This window comes from Dromiciops gliroides, chromosome 4 (genome assembly GCF_019393635.1).
Source record: "Dromiciops gliroides isolate mDroGli1 chromosome 4, mDroGli1.pri, whole genome shotgun sequence".
NCBI classification, from domain to species: domain Eukaryota; kingdom Metazoa; phylum Chordata; class Mammalia; order Microbiotheria; family Microbiotheriidae; genus Dromiciops; species Dromiciops gliroides.
Window position 1 is genome coordinate 32,434,464 of NC_057864.1, and position 18,200 is coordinate 32,452,663.

Genomic DNA, 18,200 nt, shown 5'->3' on the forward strand with positions numbered 1-18,200 from the left:
GTCGAGTGCTCAGCAGGCAATCTGGCCTGCGTCGCAGGCGGACTGGTGTGCGTAGCTCATGCTGTTGGTCTCCTCCCCAAAAGGGTGGTCCTAAAAAAAACTGGCGTCTCTCCATTATCTAACCGACTATTAAAACTTTTTACCACATGTCTCTTCCTATGTACTGGTTCCTTCCATATTGCCTACAAGCACATGGAAGTTTCCCTCATCCTTAAAAACCTTTCATTAGATCCATCCCCATCAGCTATTGACTTATATGAAATCGTTTTTTCCAAAGTTATCCATGGTCTCGTCCCCTCCTTTCAAAAAAATTTTTTTATTGATTTCTTTATGTTTTCATGTCACCTCGATTCCTCCTGTTTCTCTCTCTATGCCTTTGCCCATTGAAGGGAGCACAGATGAATTCGACTTTATAGGCTCTGTAGGAATTTGTAAGGTGGAAAGATATGGAGAAGAAATTCCAGGACTAGGCAGCAACATGAACTGAGATTGCAGTTGGTGAGCTTAAATTATCTTCTGCCTTTTTAGTTTTGTGTTATTTTTGATAGACTCTCCCCTCAACACACACACACTTTCTGGAGTCTCTTTGTCTTTCTTGATGGTGGGATGATAGCCTTTGTGTTCTTGGTCCACATTTGTCCATTCTGCTTCCCCAGTGACCTCTTCATTGCCAACTCTAATGGCCTTTTTCTAGTTCTCATTTGTTGTGACTTCTTTGACACAGCTAAGTACCTTTCCCATTTGGGTATTTCTTCTTAGGGACACTTCTCTCTCTTTATTTAATCAGTCGCTACCATTACTTCTTTGTCTCCTTTTCCATATTACTGAGCATGTTATGCTTTCTGACTGTGGAGCTACCCCAAGACCATCCTCGGCTCTCTTCTCATTTTTCTCTGTACTCTCTCACTTGATGACTTCATCGATTTTTGTGGGTTTAATTATCATCAATATGCAAATGATTCCCAGATAGCTTCTGAGCTTCAATTCCACATTATCATCTGTTTGCTAGATTTCAAAGTGGATATCCCATAGACATAGCAAACTCACCACATCCCCAACAGAATTCAGATTCTCTTTCTCAAAAGCCACCTCTTTTTCAAACTTGCCTAGTTTTGTCGAGGATACCACCCACTATTTGTTTGATCACCCAGACTTAGATGCTCTTATCTCACTTTATTTGACCATTGGTCAAATCTTTTTCCCAAGTAGAAAGCATCTCTCATAGAGGTGCTCTTCCCTCTGCTCACACAGCCACCACCCTAGTTCAGGACTCCATAATCTCTTGAATGTTCAATTGCAGCAGCCTTCTCACTGGTCTTTCTTTCCATTACATGTCTTAACATATTCCAGTGCATCCTCCACGCAGCTGACAAAGTGATTTTGATACTACCTGCACTGTAATAATTTCCTGTGGCTTCTTATGATCCTTAGGAATGAATGCAAGCTCCTCTGCTTGGCATTCAGATTTCTTTGCAACTTGTCCCCTCAGATCTTTTCAGCCTTATTACTGTCTACTCTCTCCATATGCTTTATGGCCCAACCAACCTATGCTAGGTGGCACAGTGTATAGAGTGCCAGGGCTGGAGTCAGAAAGACCTGAGTTCAAATCTGGCCTCAGACTCTTACTAGCTGTGTGACCTTGGGCAAGTCACTTCACCCTGTTTGCCTCAGTTTCCTCATCTGTAAAGTGAGCTAGAGAAGGAAATTGCAAATCACTCCAGTATCTTTGCCAAGAAAACCCCATATGGGTTCATGAAGAGTCAGACATGACTAAAACAACTAAACAACAACAACACAAAACCAACCTAGCTGCCGTTCTCGCTGTTTTTTACACATGGCATTTCATCTCCTGTCTTTGTGTCTGAAATGTAATCTCCTTGCCATCTCTGTCCCTTTCAAAATTCAGCTCAGGTGCTGAATGAGGGCCTTGGTGATGCTACCTCTCCCCATCCTGCTGAGAGTGATATTATATCTGTTTTGCATATACTTACAGATGTTCATTTGTCTCCTGCATTAGAGTATTATCTCTTTCAGGGACAGTTTCGCTTTGTCTTTGTGTCCCCAGACCAAGCACAGTTTCTGGCACCCAATAGTTGATTAATAAATGCTTTCTGATTGATAATCAGAAAATGTAAAAATGTAACTGAATTTCAGATTCTTTTTCAGTTGTAACTACACCCTTTATTTTGCCCTCATACTTAATAGCCAAAGTTTTATTACCTTCTTTTTCAGTCCTCACTCAATTTATAGCTAGCTCCTACCTTTTTCTTTTGTCTTGTCTTTCCTGTTGACTCCTCTAGTCTCTTGCATTCCTCAGGAATATTTTCTAATCTGGTTATCTTCACTGACCCTACTCTAATTTTTTTTTTTTTTAGTGAGGCAATTGGGGTTAAGTGACTTGCCCAGGGTCACACAGCTAGTAAGCGTTAAGTGTCTGAGGCTGGACCTGAACCCAGGTACTCCTGACTCCAGAGCTGGTGCTCTATCCACTGCACCACCTAGCTGCCCCCTCTCGTTTTTTTTTTTTTTCAACTTTTTTTTTTTTGTGTGGGGCAAAGAGGATTAAGTGACTTGCCCAGGGTCACGCAGCTAGTAAATGTCAAGTGTCTGAGGCCAGATTTGAACTCAGGTCCTCCTGAATCCAGGGCTGGTGCTTTATCCACTGGGCCACCTAGCTGCCCCTCCCATTTTTTTTTTTAAAGAATTTTAAATTCTGTTGGGAAATATAAGCCCAATCCTAATTGTAAAATGTACTTTATTATCCCTTATAAAGAGATTTTACTAGTAAAGACCCAAACTCTCAGTGGTTCTCCAGGCATGGCCTGCTTTGTCATATGCATGCTTTCTAACCTCATGTTTAGAATCCTTTGCAATCTTATTCTGACCTAGCTTTCCAGCTTTACCTTGTATTCTTTTTTTTTTAAATGTTTTTATTGATATGTTTAGTTTTTATGTCACCTTCATTTCTTTCTTTCTTTCTTTTTTTTTTTTGGCAGGGCAATGAGGGTTAAGTGACTTGCCCAGGATCACACAGCTAGTAAGTGTCAAGTGTCTGAGGCCAGATTTCAACTCAGGTACTCCTGAATCCAGGGCCGGTGCTTTCTCCACTGAGCCACCTAGCTGCCCCCTTTACCTTGTATTCTAAAATCCCCTTCAACCAGACTATTTCCCATTCCTCAAATCTGCCTGGTCTTTGCCTCTGTCCTTTGCTTATACTTCCCCTCTTCCACTAATTTAATTTTTACACCAGCTTTGCCAATGAAATTAACATCCCTGAAGTGGCTGCTCAGATGCTTTTTCACAAAACATCCTCTGATGTCCCAGCTGTTCTAGGCTTTATCCCCTTACTGCCTGACACATTGCGATTTGTAACCCCTCTGCTCAGCCTAGTTGTTCACAGAGTAGGTTTGCCCACAGTGGATGGGATGCCGTACGTGGAGTCAGGAAGGCCTGTGTTCAAATCCTTCCTCAGACACTTAACTAGCTGCCTGGGCAAGTTATTTGTTTTCTTTCAGCCTCAGTTTTCTCAGTTTAAAATGGGAGGTAGGACTCAATGGCTTTTAAGGCCCTTTGTTCAACTCTGAATCTCTGATCTTATGATCTATGATTCTATGGTTCTTTGATTCATTCATTCAGTCAACAAGCATTTATTAAGTGCCTACTGTATGCCAGGCACTGTACTAAGCACTGGGGAGAAAAGAAAGACAAAAACCAGTTTTTGCTCTCAACAAGCTCACAGTCCAGTGGGTTCCTGTGTAAAAAGAATATAATCTTCTTCCTCAGGTTATTTGGCACTTTTAAAAACTTTTCTTCTATATGGTATGAAATATATAATGTGCTAGTATTTTTCTGGTTAAAAAAATCCAAAGGTAAATGATATTAAATTTTAAAATGTTAGATTTTAGAGGTATTTGCATACCTCTGTTGAAGGCTTACTTTGATTTCTTCTTGTGTCATCGCTTTGACCCTGGGTTCTTGCAGGCTTTGCCAAAGGAGCATGATCTGGGTTCGGTTCTGCCAGCCTTCAGTATAGAGCTGGGGATGGAGCTTATGACTGCTGCTTGGGGACCAGCCTTTCTAAGGAAAGAGAGTTTGCACCAGAAATTTGGCCATAAGGTGATGCAAAGGAGAGGCAGAGAGCCGGGTGCCCACATTTTGGGAATCCTAGAGTCAAGGAGGATTATTTGTGAATGTGGCTTATAAGCTCTTTACAAAAGAAACTCTACCTCATCCTCCTTATGGTGCCTGACTCAGTATCTGAACAGTGCTGAATGGATGGAATATATATATATATATATATATATATATATATATATATATATATATATATATATATATATATATTTTTTTTTTTTTGTGGGGCAATGAGGGTTAAGTGACTTGCCCAGGATCACACAGCTAGTAAGTGTCAGGTGTCTGAGGCCGGATTGGTTTTGGTGGTGCAACTGGGGTTAAGTGACTTGCCCAGGGTCACACAGGCTAGTACTTGTGAAGTGTCTGAGGTCGGATTTGAACTCAGGTCCTCCTGAATCCAGGGCTGGTGCTTTATCCACTGCGCCACCTAGCTGCCCTGGAATATACTTTTGAAGTCTTTGTTTCAGCTTCTTGGAATAGATGTTGGATTCTCTTGGTCTCCATTTTAGTCTTTCCCTTTACCCATCTAGCCTCCCCTGCATTTCTAGAGGGATTTTCCTACAGTGAAGGTCTAACTGTGTCTCCCTCTCCAGGGGCTTCCTACTCTCTTAACTTGGGGCTCACACAGGAAGCCCTCTGCTCTGCCACTCACAGCTTGCTTCCCGTGTAGCTTCCAAGACATTTTACACTTGAGTCCCTTCCATGGACTTTATAATCCAGCTGCCCTGGCCTCGCTGCTGTTTTCTTACACGTGACCCTCCCTCTCCCAATTCTTTGCCTTGGTACTAACATTCTTTCATGATTGGAGTATTCTACCTCTTTGTCTCTGCCCCTTAGAATCCCTGAACTCCTTCATAACTCAGCTTAGGGGCTCCCTTGTACAGGAGGTCTTGTCCCACTTGTACATTCCCTTCTGAAATTACCGTGTTGCCTGGCCTATTAGAACATGTACCTACTTGTAGCCTGGTGCTTAGCACGATGTCTGGCACATGGTAAGTGCTTAATACATCCTCGATGACTTACTGGTTGTGTTTTGGGTTTTCAAATAGTGCTGGTATATTTGCAAGTTAGAGATTATGAAGTCTTGCTTTTATACTTGGAAGGGAGCCGGACTCTGCAAGGCAATCTGTGTGTACTTTGAGAGTTTAGGGTTCAGATAATATTTATTTATGGGACTGCTAAAAGTTGTTTTCTTTTTTGTTTTAGTGTCAAACCAGGATAGAAAAACTTTGCAAGAATTTAAGATGTGAAGAGTCCTTTCTTATAAGACGAAACAAGTGATTGTTGAGACTATGGATCGAAGCAAACGGAATTCCATTGCAGGATTTCCTCCCCGCTTAGAGCGTCTGGAAGATTTGGAAGGGGGCACTGGAGGGGATGTGGCCCAGATGGGAAGAGTATGGCCATCTTCATATCGAGCTCTCATAAGTGCCTTTTCTAGACTTACACGTTTAGATGACTTTACCCGGGAAAAGATTGGGTCTGGCTTCTTCTCTGAAGTGTTCAAGGTGAGTGAGCATCTGTAATTTCATCTCAAGCATTCTGCTGAGCAGCATCATTGCAAAAGGGAGACAGATTTTCCTTTTGATACTTTTCCATTTGCTCTTAGCTGGTGGGGGCTTTGATTAGTGTGGCTACTGTAGCTACTGAGAAATAAGTTCAAGACTCATTTTTTTTTTTTTTTGGTGAGGCAATTGGGGTTAAGTGACTTGCCCAGGGTCACACAGCTAGTAAGTATCAAGTGTCTTGAGTTCGGATTTGAACTCAGGTCCTCCTGAATCCAGGGCCGGTGCTCTATCCACTGTGCCACCTAGCTGCCCCTCAAGACTCATTCTTAATGACATGTCATTTATTTTTGGAAAACGATGGGGATTAGAGAAAAGAAGCAAGAGGCAGAATTGATCATTTGACCTGTTTTACTTTTATAACTGCTATTATGAGACATCCAGAATACTAGTGCAGGTAAGTCCTGAGTGTGAATGGGATTGCCAGTGGAGAAATTTGGGTTGAGTACGAGGGCATAAAATGGGCACTAAGAGCTTGATGAATCAATATGTAGATGAACTTAGGACATATAATGTATCAGGACATACAGTGTTCATATGTACTTATATAAGAGTGAAGCCCCTCTCTTTTTTTCTTTTGGTTTAAAAATTTTTTTTTAAGTAATAAACATTTTTATAGTTTTGGGTTCCAATTTTTATCCCTTCTTCCCTACCTTCTGTCCCCTCTCCCTGAGGTGGTAAGTAATCAGATATGGGTTATACATGTACACTTATGTAAAACATTACCATATTAGTCATTTTCTATAAAAAAACTGGAAAAAGAAAAAATGAAAGAAAGTGAAAAGCAGCATGCTTTGGTCTGTGTTCTATCAATATGAGTTCTTTCTTTGGAGGTAGATAGTATGTTTCATCGTTAGTCCTTTGGGATTGTCTTGGATCATTATTGTATTGCTGAGAACAGCTAAGTCAGTCATGGTTCTTCATTGAACAATATTGCTGTCACTGTGCATTGTCCTGTTTTTTTCTCACTTCACTATACATCAGTTTAAGTCTAGGCCTTTCTGAAATCCACTTGTCATTTCTTATATAGCACAATAATATTAAATTACAATCATATACTATAGCTTGTTTAGCTGTTCCCCAGTTGATGGACATTCCTTTGATTTCCAATTCTTAGCCACCACAAAAAGAGCTGCTATAAATATTTTTGTACAATAGGTCCTTTCCCCCTTTTTTGGATGTCTTTGGGATATAAACCATGCAGTGGCATTGCTAGATCAAAGGGTATGCACAGTCCCATAGCCCTTTGGGCATAGTTCCAAATTTCTCTCCAGAATGGTTGGATCAGTTCACACCTCCATCAACAGTGGATTAGGGAGATGCCACTTTTCTAGGCAGAGGAGGGGAGTTAGTGAAGAAGGGATAAATTCATTCTCTCTGTCTTAGATAAATTCTGTTCTGGGAAATCTCTCCTTCAGTGGGTCAGTGAGCCAGACAGAACTCCAGCTGACTATGATTGTAGTTAGTTTGGGGTAACAGTGCTCTTCCTCGTAGTTGGCTGGTGTGCTCTTAAACCCCTGGGTTTCTCTGCAACAAGTATGACTTTGGCCCCTCATGATCCTTCAGTCCTTCCTTCTAGCTGGAGAAAATTACATTTCCCATCAGTGCTGTTGCCCTATAAAGGGCTACAAGAACAAACTTTGAGTGGCTTCCATCTGTGTGTCATGACTATTTCTGGATTTAGTCTTTAAGTTGGAAACAGGAATACTGGGGTTTTCTTGGCAAAGATTCTGGAGTGCTTTGCCATTTCCTTCTCCAGGTTATTTTACAGATGAGGAAACCGAGGCAAATAGTGTTAAATGACTAGCCTAGGTTAACACAGCTAGTCTGAGGCCCAGTTTGAACTTAGGAAGATGAAACTTCTTGACTCTAGGTCCAGTGCTCTATCTACTGTTAATTTGTTTAACTATTCCTCAGTTGATGGGCATCTACTTTGTTTCCATTTCTTAGCTATCATAGAAAGTGCTGCTATAAATATTTAGGAGCATAGAGGGATTTTCTTCTTCTTCTTTTTTTTTTGCAGGGCAGTGAGGGTTAAGTGACTTGCCCAGGGTCACACAGCTAAGTAAGTGTCAAGTGTCTAAGTCTGGATTTGAACTCAGGTCCTCCTGATTCCAGGGCAGGTGCTTTATCTATTATACCACCTAGCTAACCCTGGGGTTTTCTTCTTTTCAATGGTTTCCCTAGGGGTATAAGCACAGTAATGGAGTCTGTGGTTCAAAAGATATGGACTTTTGAGTAATTTTTTTGTGTGATTCCAAATTGCTTTCCAAAATTTTTGTCCTATTTTACAGCTCCTCCAATAATGTGTCAGTGTGCCTCTCTTCTCCAAATACCTCTAACATGGACTGTTGCCATTTTTGGTTGTTTTTGCCAATTTGCAGGGTGTGACATGAAATCTCAGGGTTGTTTTGATTTGATTTGTATTTCTTTTGTTTTTTGTGATTTGGAGCATTCTTTTATATGGTTTGAATCCTTTGCAGTTCTTTTGGGAATTGTTTGTTCATATCCTTTGATCATTTATTTATTGAGAAATGGCTATTAGTCATATATATATATATTTATTATTTGCTTATATATCTTTATTTTTATCAAAGAAATTTGATACAAATTTTTTTCTATTCTACTACTTCCCTTTTTGTCCCAGGTACATTAGTTTTATCTGTGTTAAAGCTTTTCAGTTTCAAACAATCAAAATTATTATATCTTTTGTAATTGCCTTTATCACTTGTTTGGTTAAGAATCATCTCTCATCCATAGAGGTTTATCATCTATTTCTCTTCTAATTTTTAAAAATAACATTAAGGCCACATCTTTATTTAGAACATATTGTGGAATATAGTGTTCAGGATTGGTCTAAGTCTAATTTCTGCCAGACAGCTTTCCAGTTTTCCCTTGTTTAAGTTTGTTTCATTGATTTCTCTCCCTATTTTTTAACCAATACCAGATGGCTTTGATGACTTATGCTTTATAATATAGTTTGAGGCCTTTTTTTCATAATTTTCTTAGATATTCTAGATATTTTATTTTTCCAATTGAATTTTGTCATTATTTTATCAAATCCTATAAAATAACCCCTTGGTAATTTGATTGGCATAGCATTAAAAGTGTAAATTAGTTTTGGTAGTGTCATAATTTTTATTATATTGACATGGCCTAGCCATGAACATTAAATATTCCCCCAGCTATTTAAGTTGTGTTTTTTTTTCTGAAACCATGACCTTTATAATTTCTTACAGCACAATCTTATTTTGTTACATTCATATACTATATCTGGTTCAGCTGTTCCCCATTTGATGGGCCCCTCCCCCTCTTCCCCCTGTCCCTTCCCTCTTGGAATCAAAATGATGCAGAGCAGCTGATGGAGAATAATAGCTGGAAAATTCTGAGCCATATCTAAAGGGAGTATCACAAGTTTCTATGGCAGGAGTATGAAGTTCTCTTTCAGTACCTGCTAATAAAGGTTATAGTTCATTGAGGGTGGGGAAACTTGGCTACTCTTGTGTGTGTGTGTGTGTGTGTATGTACTAGTTTTTTTAATGATGCGAAGGAACATCAGAAAGCTTAAAAATCATGTAATTAGAACATTGTTTTCTTTTCTTTTTTGCGTGGCAATGAGGGTTAAGTGACTTGCCCAGGGTCACACAGTTAGTGTCAAGTGTCTGAGGCTGGCTTTGAACTCAGGTCCTCCTGCATCCACGGCCAGTGCATTATCCACTGTGCCACCTAGCTGCCCCAGCTTTTGCTTCAGGTATTAAACAGCTCTTTTTGTTAACTACCATATATTACTGGCTAGTTATGATTTGAAAGTTCATTTGATCTGGAAGAAAATGAAGATGAACAATCTAGAGGCTCTGGGAGTAGGGACAGGAATTACATCTTCTCCTGCTTTGTGTTCAGTACCTGGAAAGATGGCTAGACCTTTGAAAACAATTAAACAGGTATTTTTTGTATTTAAATTCACTGACAGCCTTGTCTTTTTTTTTTTTAGCACTCATTTTTCAGTTAATATCACCAAACATTTGATGATGGCAATGGTTCAAAAGAGAAATAAAATGGTTAGAAGAAACGATTAGGAGTGAAATTAGGTTGGAAATCAGAACTCTTCAAGCAGAATTAAAAAATATAAATAGTGTAGGAAAAATTGAACATGGGATGGAGAATTTCTCCAAAAACATTCATGGCTCTGAGAGTGAGAAGAAATTTGGAGTTTTCATGGGCTTTGGGAATTGTGCTCAGAAGCCAGCACTTGATTTGGCATAAGGGGTCTGGGGCTTGAATCCTGGCTCTGCTAGTGATTTCTCTATGTCACAGCTTCTTCTTCTTCTTCTTCTTTTTTTTTTTTTTTAGTGAGGCAATTGGGGTTAAGTGACTTGCCCAGGGTCACACAGCTAGTAAGCGTTAGGTGTCTGAGGCCGGATTTGAACTCAGGTACTCCTGACTCTGGGGCCGGTGCTCTATCCACTGCGCCACCTAGTTGCCCCTGTGTCAAGCTTCTTAACCTGTGGGTCTCAACCCCATGTTGGGTTGTGTAACTGAATGTGGGGGTCGTGAAACATTTGGCAATAGTAAAAGGTTATGTATACCTATTTTATATGCCTATAGTCTTGGGTAAAAAGGGGTTGGAAGCAGAAAAAGATTAAGGAGGCCTGCTTTATGTGATCAAGTCACCTATTCCCTCTGGGCCTTAGTTTTCTTAACTTTAAGGTGAGGGACTATGCTTGATTTCTGTAGTCCCTTCTGGCTCTAAATCTAAGATCCTGTGATCCCTATTAGGTAGGTAGGTATTTTGATATATATTTTTTATTTTTAAATTTTTATTGTTTTTGTGGGGCAGTGAGGGTTAAGTGACTTGCTCAGGGTCACACAGCTAGTAAGTGTCAAGTGTCTGAGGCTGGATTTGAACTCAGATCCTCCTGAATCCACCCCCCCCCCCCAGGTATTTTAATAGACAGAATGCTTAATTAAGAATCAGACCTGAATCCTGCTTCAGTCACTTCCTGACTAGATGGGTGATCCTGGCAAGTCACTTAATCTTTAGCCTCAGTTTCCTCATGTGTAAAATAGGGCTAATAAGAGTACCTACCTTACTGGGTAGTTGTGAGGTTCAAATGAAATACTATAATGTAAAGTACTTTGCAAACCATAAAGCATCAATAGTCAATAAACTATTGTGCTATAAACTATAGTACTTAGAGCACTATATAAATGTGTTATTACTATTATAATGTGCCTTTCCCCTCTACCAGTTAGGACCTCATTTTTAAAGGCATTGTATCTATATTTGAGTACAGTATTGCAGAGACAATGTGAGTGTAAGTCAGCCACAGCCTATTACCAGTAAGGAAACATTTTCATTATTTGTTTTTTTTTTATTGCAATACTTTCTCCACCTACAAAAGGAAGTCCTGTTTTTTCTTCCTTTGGTGGCAAGTATCTTGTTCTTTCTTGCCTATGTAGGGGTTGGGAAGAGATTTCAAAATACCCCAAGTCTTGCAGTGTACATGGATTGTTGCAAAAATGGACTCACATTAAAACCCCCACAAGCTTTCAAATAAATCTGTAGCTTGAGAAATGCCTGTAAGAGTACTATTTGGAGGTTCTGCATGAGAGAGAGAGCTCTCAAGAATCCATCTCTGCTTGTCCATGCTTCTCCTAGGGCCTCCTCTGACCTCTCATTTGAAAATGCGCTCTTATTAATCATTAGCCTGGTGAGAAACACCTACATGTTGCACCAGAGATCCAATTAAAAATAAAAGATAAAAATCTTTTATAAAAGAGTTTAAAACCCTTAGATTGCTTCTGAGGCAGGCAGGGCACTTCACTGGTAGCCAGGGGTTAACAAGAAAAGTGTGTTTGGGGATTTTTTGTTTGATTTCATTTGGAACTTAGCACTCTGTAGAGCATTCTGGGAATTGACATGTTAACTGAATGGCTGGAGAAATTCATACTGGAGCCAGCTTGAAGCCTTCTTTGCAAAAGGAATCAATGATAGGTTGTAGTAAATGGCAACACGTTTACAGGGACCTGAAGAAGCTGGACTGTCTTGGGGAGAAGAATGTGGAACCCCCCCCCCCCCCTTTTCTGGAGGAAATAGAGTTAGTCACATGTTAGAAGTAGGAGCAACTGCTTTGGAAAAAAATTTTGGCCGATTTATCTGAAGGCATCTTGAGTAATGATTGCGCCCATCATGTCATAAACTATATCCTTGCGTCAACCTATTCCAACAGCTACTGAAGAAATGTCTGCCGTTGCATGTGCTTGGTTTCTTTTTTCTTTTTTCTTTTCTTTTTTTTTTGCGGGGCAATGGGGTTAAGTGACTTGCCGAGGGTCACACAGCTAGTAAGTGTTAAGTGTCTGAGGCCGGATTTGAACTCAGGTCCTCCTGACTCCAGGGCCAGTGCTTTATCCACTGCGCCACCTAGCCGCCCCCCTGTGCTTGGTTTCTAAAGTCTCCTTTTCTTCTTGTTGATAACTACCAGAAATAGTCTCTAAATCTTGTATGCCAGTGGAAGACATTAATAACTTTTCAAAATAAATTTGTATTGCTTTAAGTTTTCAATGAATCCTTTTTTCCCCTTCCCAGATATCCTTTATAACAAAGAATAGGAAAGAAGGGGAAAAAACCAGTTCTGCAAAACTAGCCAATGTATTAAGAGAAACAAAAACGACATATATTACATACATTAAATACTCATAGTCCCCTGCCTCTGCAAAGTAGGGGGAGGTGCTTCCCTGTCACTTTTTTTTTGAGGCCAGCTTGGTCATTATAATTTCTCAGCATTTAGTTTAAATTGTTGTGTTGGTTTTTTCCCCCTATTTCCGTTGTTGTCATTGTATTTATTGTTTTCCTGGTTCTGCTTAATTTATTTTGCATCTCTTCATATAAATCTTCCTATGCTTCCCTAAACTCACCATGTTTATCATTCCCTATAGTGCAGTAGTCAATCTAAAAGCATTTAAATGCTTACTATTTGGTAGTATGCTAAGCCCTGGAGGTACATAGAAAGGGAAAAATACAGTCCTTTCTCCAAGGGTGCTTATGTGGGGGAGGTAACATACAGTATCTGACCATACAAGAGATATCTGATGTCACTGGAAGATAATCTTAAGGAGAAAGCAGTAGCATAGAAGGAGGGATTTGAGCCTTTAAGAAGCCAGGAAGTCAGCAGGCAATGATGAGAAGGCTCTTAGGCTCTCTTCTCATCCCCCTCTATATACTATCTCACTTGGTGATCTCATTGACCTCCTCTCTGTGCCCCCTCCCCACCCTACCCCCACCCCCAACTCAAAAATCATCCATATATAAATAATTCCCAGCTCTAGCTGCCTAGGCCTGAGCTCCAGGCCCACATAATCAACTGCCTTCTGCATTTCTAAAATGGGATATCCTGTAGATCTTAAACTCAACAGAACTCATCATCTCTCCTCCAAACCCTCCCGTCTTCCTAATTTTCCTATTGTTGTCAAGGACCCACCATCCCCTCGGTCACAGCTGTGCACAGTACTGCTGTTATCCTTGATTTCTCGCTTGCACTGACTTCACAGAGCCAATCTGCTCTGTCTTTTTTCTACCTTCAGAGTATCTATCTCTCATATATGTCCCTTTTTCTCAGCTCACACTGCCCCACCCTGGCCTTTATCACTTCACCTGTTGGTGGGTCCCCTGGCTTATGTTTCTTCATCCTACTATCTATCCTCCACTCAGCTGCCAAAGTGACCATTTTACCTCTCTTCTCAGACTCCATTCAACCTCTCCAGCTATCTGTACCAGGTCCTGCCTTTTGCGTGCTACCATCTGGCTGTTCTTCAGACGGGGCCTTTTATTTTCCATCTTTGTGCTTTTGCAATGACTGTGCCATGAATACTTTTTAAGTGATCTGGTATACACGAAGCCCCTATTATGCTTTAAAAATAAACTTCGGTTTGTTTTTTTTTTTGTTTTTTTTTTTTTAGTGAGGCAGTTGGGGTTAAGTGACTTGTCCAAGGTCACACAGCTAGTAAGTGTTAAGTGTCTGAGGCCGGTTTTGAACTCAGGTACTCCTGATTCCAGGGCCGGTGCTCTATCCACTGTGCCACCTAGCTGCCCCTAAGAATAAACTTCGTTTTAAAGGACAGCCCTCAGGAAGGGCTAAAGGAGGGACAGGGTAGAAATCTGGATGATACCATACAATGGTTGCTGGACTTGCCTGTTCTCTCTCTCTCTCTCTTTTTTTTTTTTTTTTTTTGCAGTGCAATGAGGATTATGTGACTTCCTCAGGGTCACACAGCTAGTAAGTGTCAAGTGTCTGAGGTCAGATTTGAACTCAGGTCCTCCTGAATCCAGGGCTGGTACTTTATCTACTGCGCCACCTAGCTACTCCCTCCAGTGTGCCACCTAGCTGCCCCCAACTTGCCTGTATTCTTTTTTTTTGGTGAGGCAATTGGGGTTAAGTGACTTGCCCAGGGTCACACAGCTAGTAAGTATGGAGTTTCTGCGGTAGGATTTGAACTCAGGTCCTCCTGAATCCAGGGCCGGTGCTTTCTTTATCCACTGCACCACCTAGCTGCCCAACTTGCCTGTATTCTTAACTGTATTATCTGTGCTGCATTACTCAGACTCACCTACCTACGAGCAAAGGAAGCCCCCTGACCCCAAAACCTAGAAAGCTGCTTTATGCCCAAGAGCTCTGAAGTCAGGTCCCTCCCAGTGGCTGGCATGGAGAAATTAATTCAAGTCCCACTCATTTTTTTTGTGTGTGTGTGTGGGTTTTTTTTTTTTTTTTTGGTAGGGCAGTGAGGGTTAAGTGACTTGCCCAGGGTCACACAGCTAGTGTCAAGTGTCTGAGGGCAGATTTGAACTCAGGTCCTCCTGAATCTAGGGCCAGTGCTTTATCCACTGCGCCACCTAGCTGCCCCCCCACCCCCCCTCATTTTTTTATATAAGAAAAGTGCTTTGGTGTATGTTGCAGCTGCTGTGAGCGTCTCAATAAAGAGCACCATGTGTGCTGCAGTCTGGAAAAAGAAAGAAATATAGGTGATATAAAAATAAAAGATATCAATAGAAATCTATTTCTTTTTTTTTTTTTTAGTGAGGCAATTGGGGTTAAGTGACTTGCCCAGGGTCACACAGCTAGTAAGTGTTAAGTGTCTGAGGCTGGATTTGAACTCAGGTACTCCCGACTCCAAGGCCAGTGCTCTATCCACTGCGCCACCTAGCTGCCCCCGAAATCTATTTTTAAAAAAGCCAATGTCTGACTGATATGGAAATATGTTTTGTGTGATTGCACGTGTATAATCTATGTCAAATTGCTTACTGTCTCAGGGACAGGGAAGGTGAGAGGAAAGGAGAAAATTTGGAACTCAGGTTTTAAAAAATATGAATGTTAAAAGTTGTCTTTACATGTAATTGGGGGAAAATCATAAAAAAAAAATGTTCACCCTTTTTCCCCCTCATGGACAGAGTGTCATGGTATAAGAAAGCAAAAGAGACCAAAGTCATCTGACCAAATTGTCCATTTGCTTTGTGTTTCCCAGTAGCAGGCTCCTGCTCAGAGGTTGAGGCTAATGTGAATTCTGCCTAAGATTCAGATCCTATTGAGACAAGTCAGATGTGAATTGGATGAGGGATTTTGTTCCACTGAAAAATATGTTTAACTTGGTTTGCTAATTTTATGTAGAAGGACGCAAGTCATTTTCAGTACAGAGTGGGAAGTCTGAAGTGACCTATTGGAAAATGTTGTTGGAATTGATGTGAGATAATGGCTAGAGATCTCACCTCAGCAGCCACATAATGGTTCTGTGTCTGATGCACCGGATCCCTTAGAGCTACAGGGGGCCAAACAGACAATCTGTTTAGTAAAAACCATATGCAAATACTCCTGAATAAGTGATTCCCAAGGTTGTGAAAAAATAGTTCATGAAGATAAAAGCTTGTTGGCAAGCTCCCTGCCAACATCCTAAAAACAGTTTTTATCTTCATCTTTTCCAAAGGTCCTACAGCTGAGCCCCGGGTCACCCCACCTGGGCAAAGTTAACCCAGACTGCTCCAAGTCTGCACAGATTCCATGCTCCTAAGTCCTGGCTGCTGTTGTGTGAATGTGATGGCTTGACTCCTCCCTGCTCTGTTCTGCCAGTATCTAGCCTACAGGAGGAGATTTGAGGGTCAATTGCATGAGGATTTAGGTGTTATGCTTCTCTTCGCCAGTGCTTGTCACCTCTCTGGTTGGAGGACTGGAGGGAGGAGAAAAGCCTCCATGGAAAGGTCCCAGACCAGCCAACTCTTCTTGTCCCATCAGTTGAACTCCTTGGACTGGATTCCATCATGCCTCCCATTCCCCCTTGCAGCATCCTTTTTCCTTTTGTGTATTGTCTTATCTTGTTAGATTGTAAGCTCCTTGAGGACAGGGACTATCTTTTCTTTTTATTATTGTATTCTCAGTGCTTAGCTTAGTACTTAGCACATAGTAGGCACTTAAATATTTATTGACTAACAGTCAATAGACAGCATTTATGAAATATCTTTTGTGAGCCAGGCACTGGAGATAAAAATACAAAAACGAGACAGTTCCTGCCCTCAAGGAACTTAACATTCTACTAGAGGAAGACACATAGGATCTATGAAAAACATTCATAGTGTTCAGGAGTACTGATAGCTGAGAAAATTCTAGAAGGTCTATTGAAGGTAGGGGAACTTGATCTGAGTCTTGAGTGACTAAGACAGAATTGAGGAAGGAGAGCATTCTGGGAATGGGGGAATATCTTGAGCACAGTCAGGGAGATGGTGTGTGCAGAGCAGCAAGCGATACTGTTTGGCTTCAGGGTAGAGTTCCTGATGGGAAGTCATGTATGAGCCCTTTGAAATGTTAGGCTAGAGCCAGATGGTTAGCCAGTCAGCAAAGAAGCATTTATTAAGTACTTCCTGGACTGGGGATACAAAGAAAGGCCAAAACACTGGTCCATGACCTCCTGGAGCTCAGAGAGGGAAGGCACTAGTTGGTTGGGGCGGGGGAGAGGCACAGCTAGGAAAGGCTTCTATAGAGGGAGGCATTTGAGCTGAGTCCTGCAGGAAGCCAGGGAGGTCAGGAGAGGGAAGGAGAAGGGATAGATTGAAGAAGGTAGGGGGACAGCCAGTACAAAGGCAAAGAGTCATTGGAAGATGGTGTAGAAATAGAAGGAGAATTAATAGAAAGTAGCTCAATGCAAGCTAGTTTGGGAGGGAGGGCACTAGCAGTTGGGGATGGTCCCTGCCCTATAGACAAGTTTAGATGGTTGTGAGGAAGGCTAGCCCCAAAACCTCCTTAGAAATGTGAGCTGTTCTTCTGTTTGCTCTGTTGTGGCTGGGCCCGGGCCCGGCTAGGGCCCAGTTCTCTTGCCTTGTGCCTCTTTGCCTGCCCTGGTGCCTCATACTGTTTCTTTGTTTAAAGAACTGTTTTTCTGATCTGGTTGAAATATAAATCATTCACCCCTGGTTCTCCCCTGTGCCTTCTCTCCACCTTGTTTACCAATTGTCAGTATTTCACAAGAAGACAAGTTTTTGACACACATACAAGGGAAAAGCTCCTTAGATGATTTTCAAAAAAGAACAGTGGGGAAAAAAAAGAACAGTGACTTTCAGAATGAAGAGACCTTTTTAAAGCACAAGATATCGTCAGTAAACAGAGTCGGAAAACTACTGTCAGTGAGTTCTTTGTGTAACTGTGTTTTCTTAAACTTATCCTGTAAGATAGGCCAAGGAGAGTGGCTCTTCTTTCAGTGGTCATGAGGTGTATGAACACAAAGTCACTGAGGCAGTGGGAAGGAAGCCTACATGAATGACACATTCATAAAAACAAGTAAACATTTCATTATGCCTTTTGTCCTTTAAAGGATTTGTATTGATGTCTCTTGTTTTTATGTCACCTTTGTTTCCCATTCTATCCTTCCCTACTCTTTTACCCAGAACATATCTTCTCCAGCTTCCTTTAAGTTCCAGCTAAAATCCCACCTTCTATAGGAAAGTGTTCCCAATTCCTCTTAAAGGCCAGGGCCTTGATGATCTCCAATTTATCCTGTTTGTAGCTTTTATGTACAGAGTAGTTTGCAGATTGTCTCTCCCATTAGACTGTGAGCTTCTTGAGGGCAGGGGCTGTCTTTTCTTTGTATTCCTAGCACTTATCACAGTGCTTGGCACACAGTTGGTGCTTAATAAATGCTTATAATTTATAATCATCTTAAAATCAGTCAATCAAGTAAGCATTTATTAAATACCTATTATGTACCAGGTACCATGCTATGTTCTACAGATACAACAATGAAAATGAAATGGTTCCTACCTTCAAAGTGCTTACACTGGAATGGAGGAGGCAACTTGCACATATATTGTTTCAGTTTTTTTTTTTTTTTGCAGGCAATGGGGGTTAAGTGACTTGCCCAGGGTCACACAGCTAGTAAGTATCAAGTGTCTGAGGCCGGATTTGAACTCAGGTCCTCCTGAATCCAGGGCTGGTGCTTAACCACTGTGCCATCTAGCTGCCTTGCACA

The 18,200-nt window shown here is 41.1% G+C and overlaps 1 protein-coding gene across 2 annotated transcripts in view; it reads left to right on the forward strand.

Moving 5' to 3' along the window:
- TESK2 (testis associated actin remodelling kinase 2) overlaps positions 1-18,200 on the forward strand; it is a 161,083-nt gene that overhangs the window by 32,125 nt on the left and 110,758 nt on the right. Inside the window, exons 2-3 of one of the 2 annotated variants that reach the window (XM_044001508.1) lie at positions 2,997-3,037; positions 5,341-5,642. In XM_044001508.1, coding sequence (XP_043857443.1) covers positions 5,427-5,642 — 216 coding nt within the window. In that variant the 5' untranslated portion in view covers positions 2,997-3,037; positions 5,341-5,426. The remainder of the gene's footprint in view (positions 1-2,996; positions 3,038-5,340; positions 5,643-18,200) is intronic. The other variant, XM_044001507.1, reaches the window with a different exon arrangement.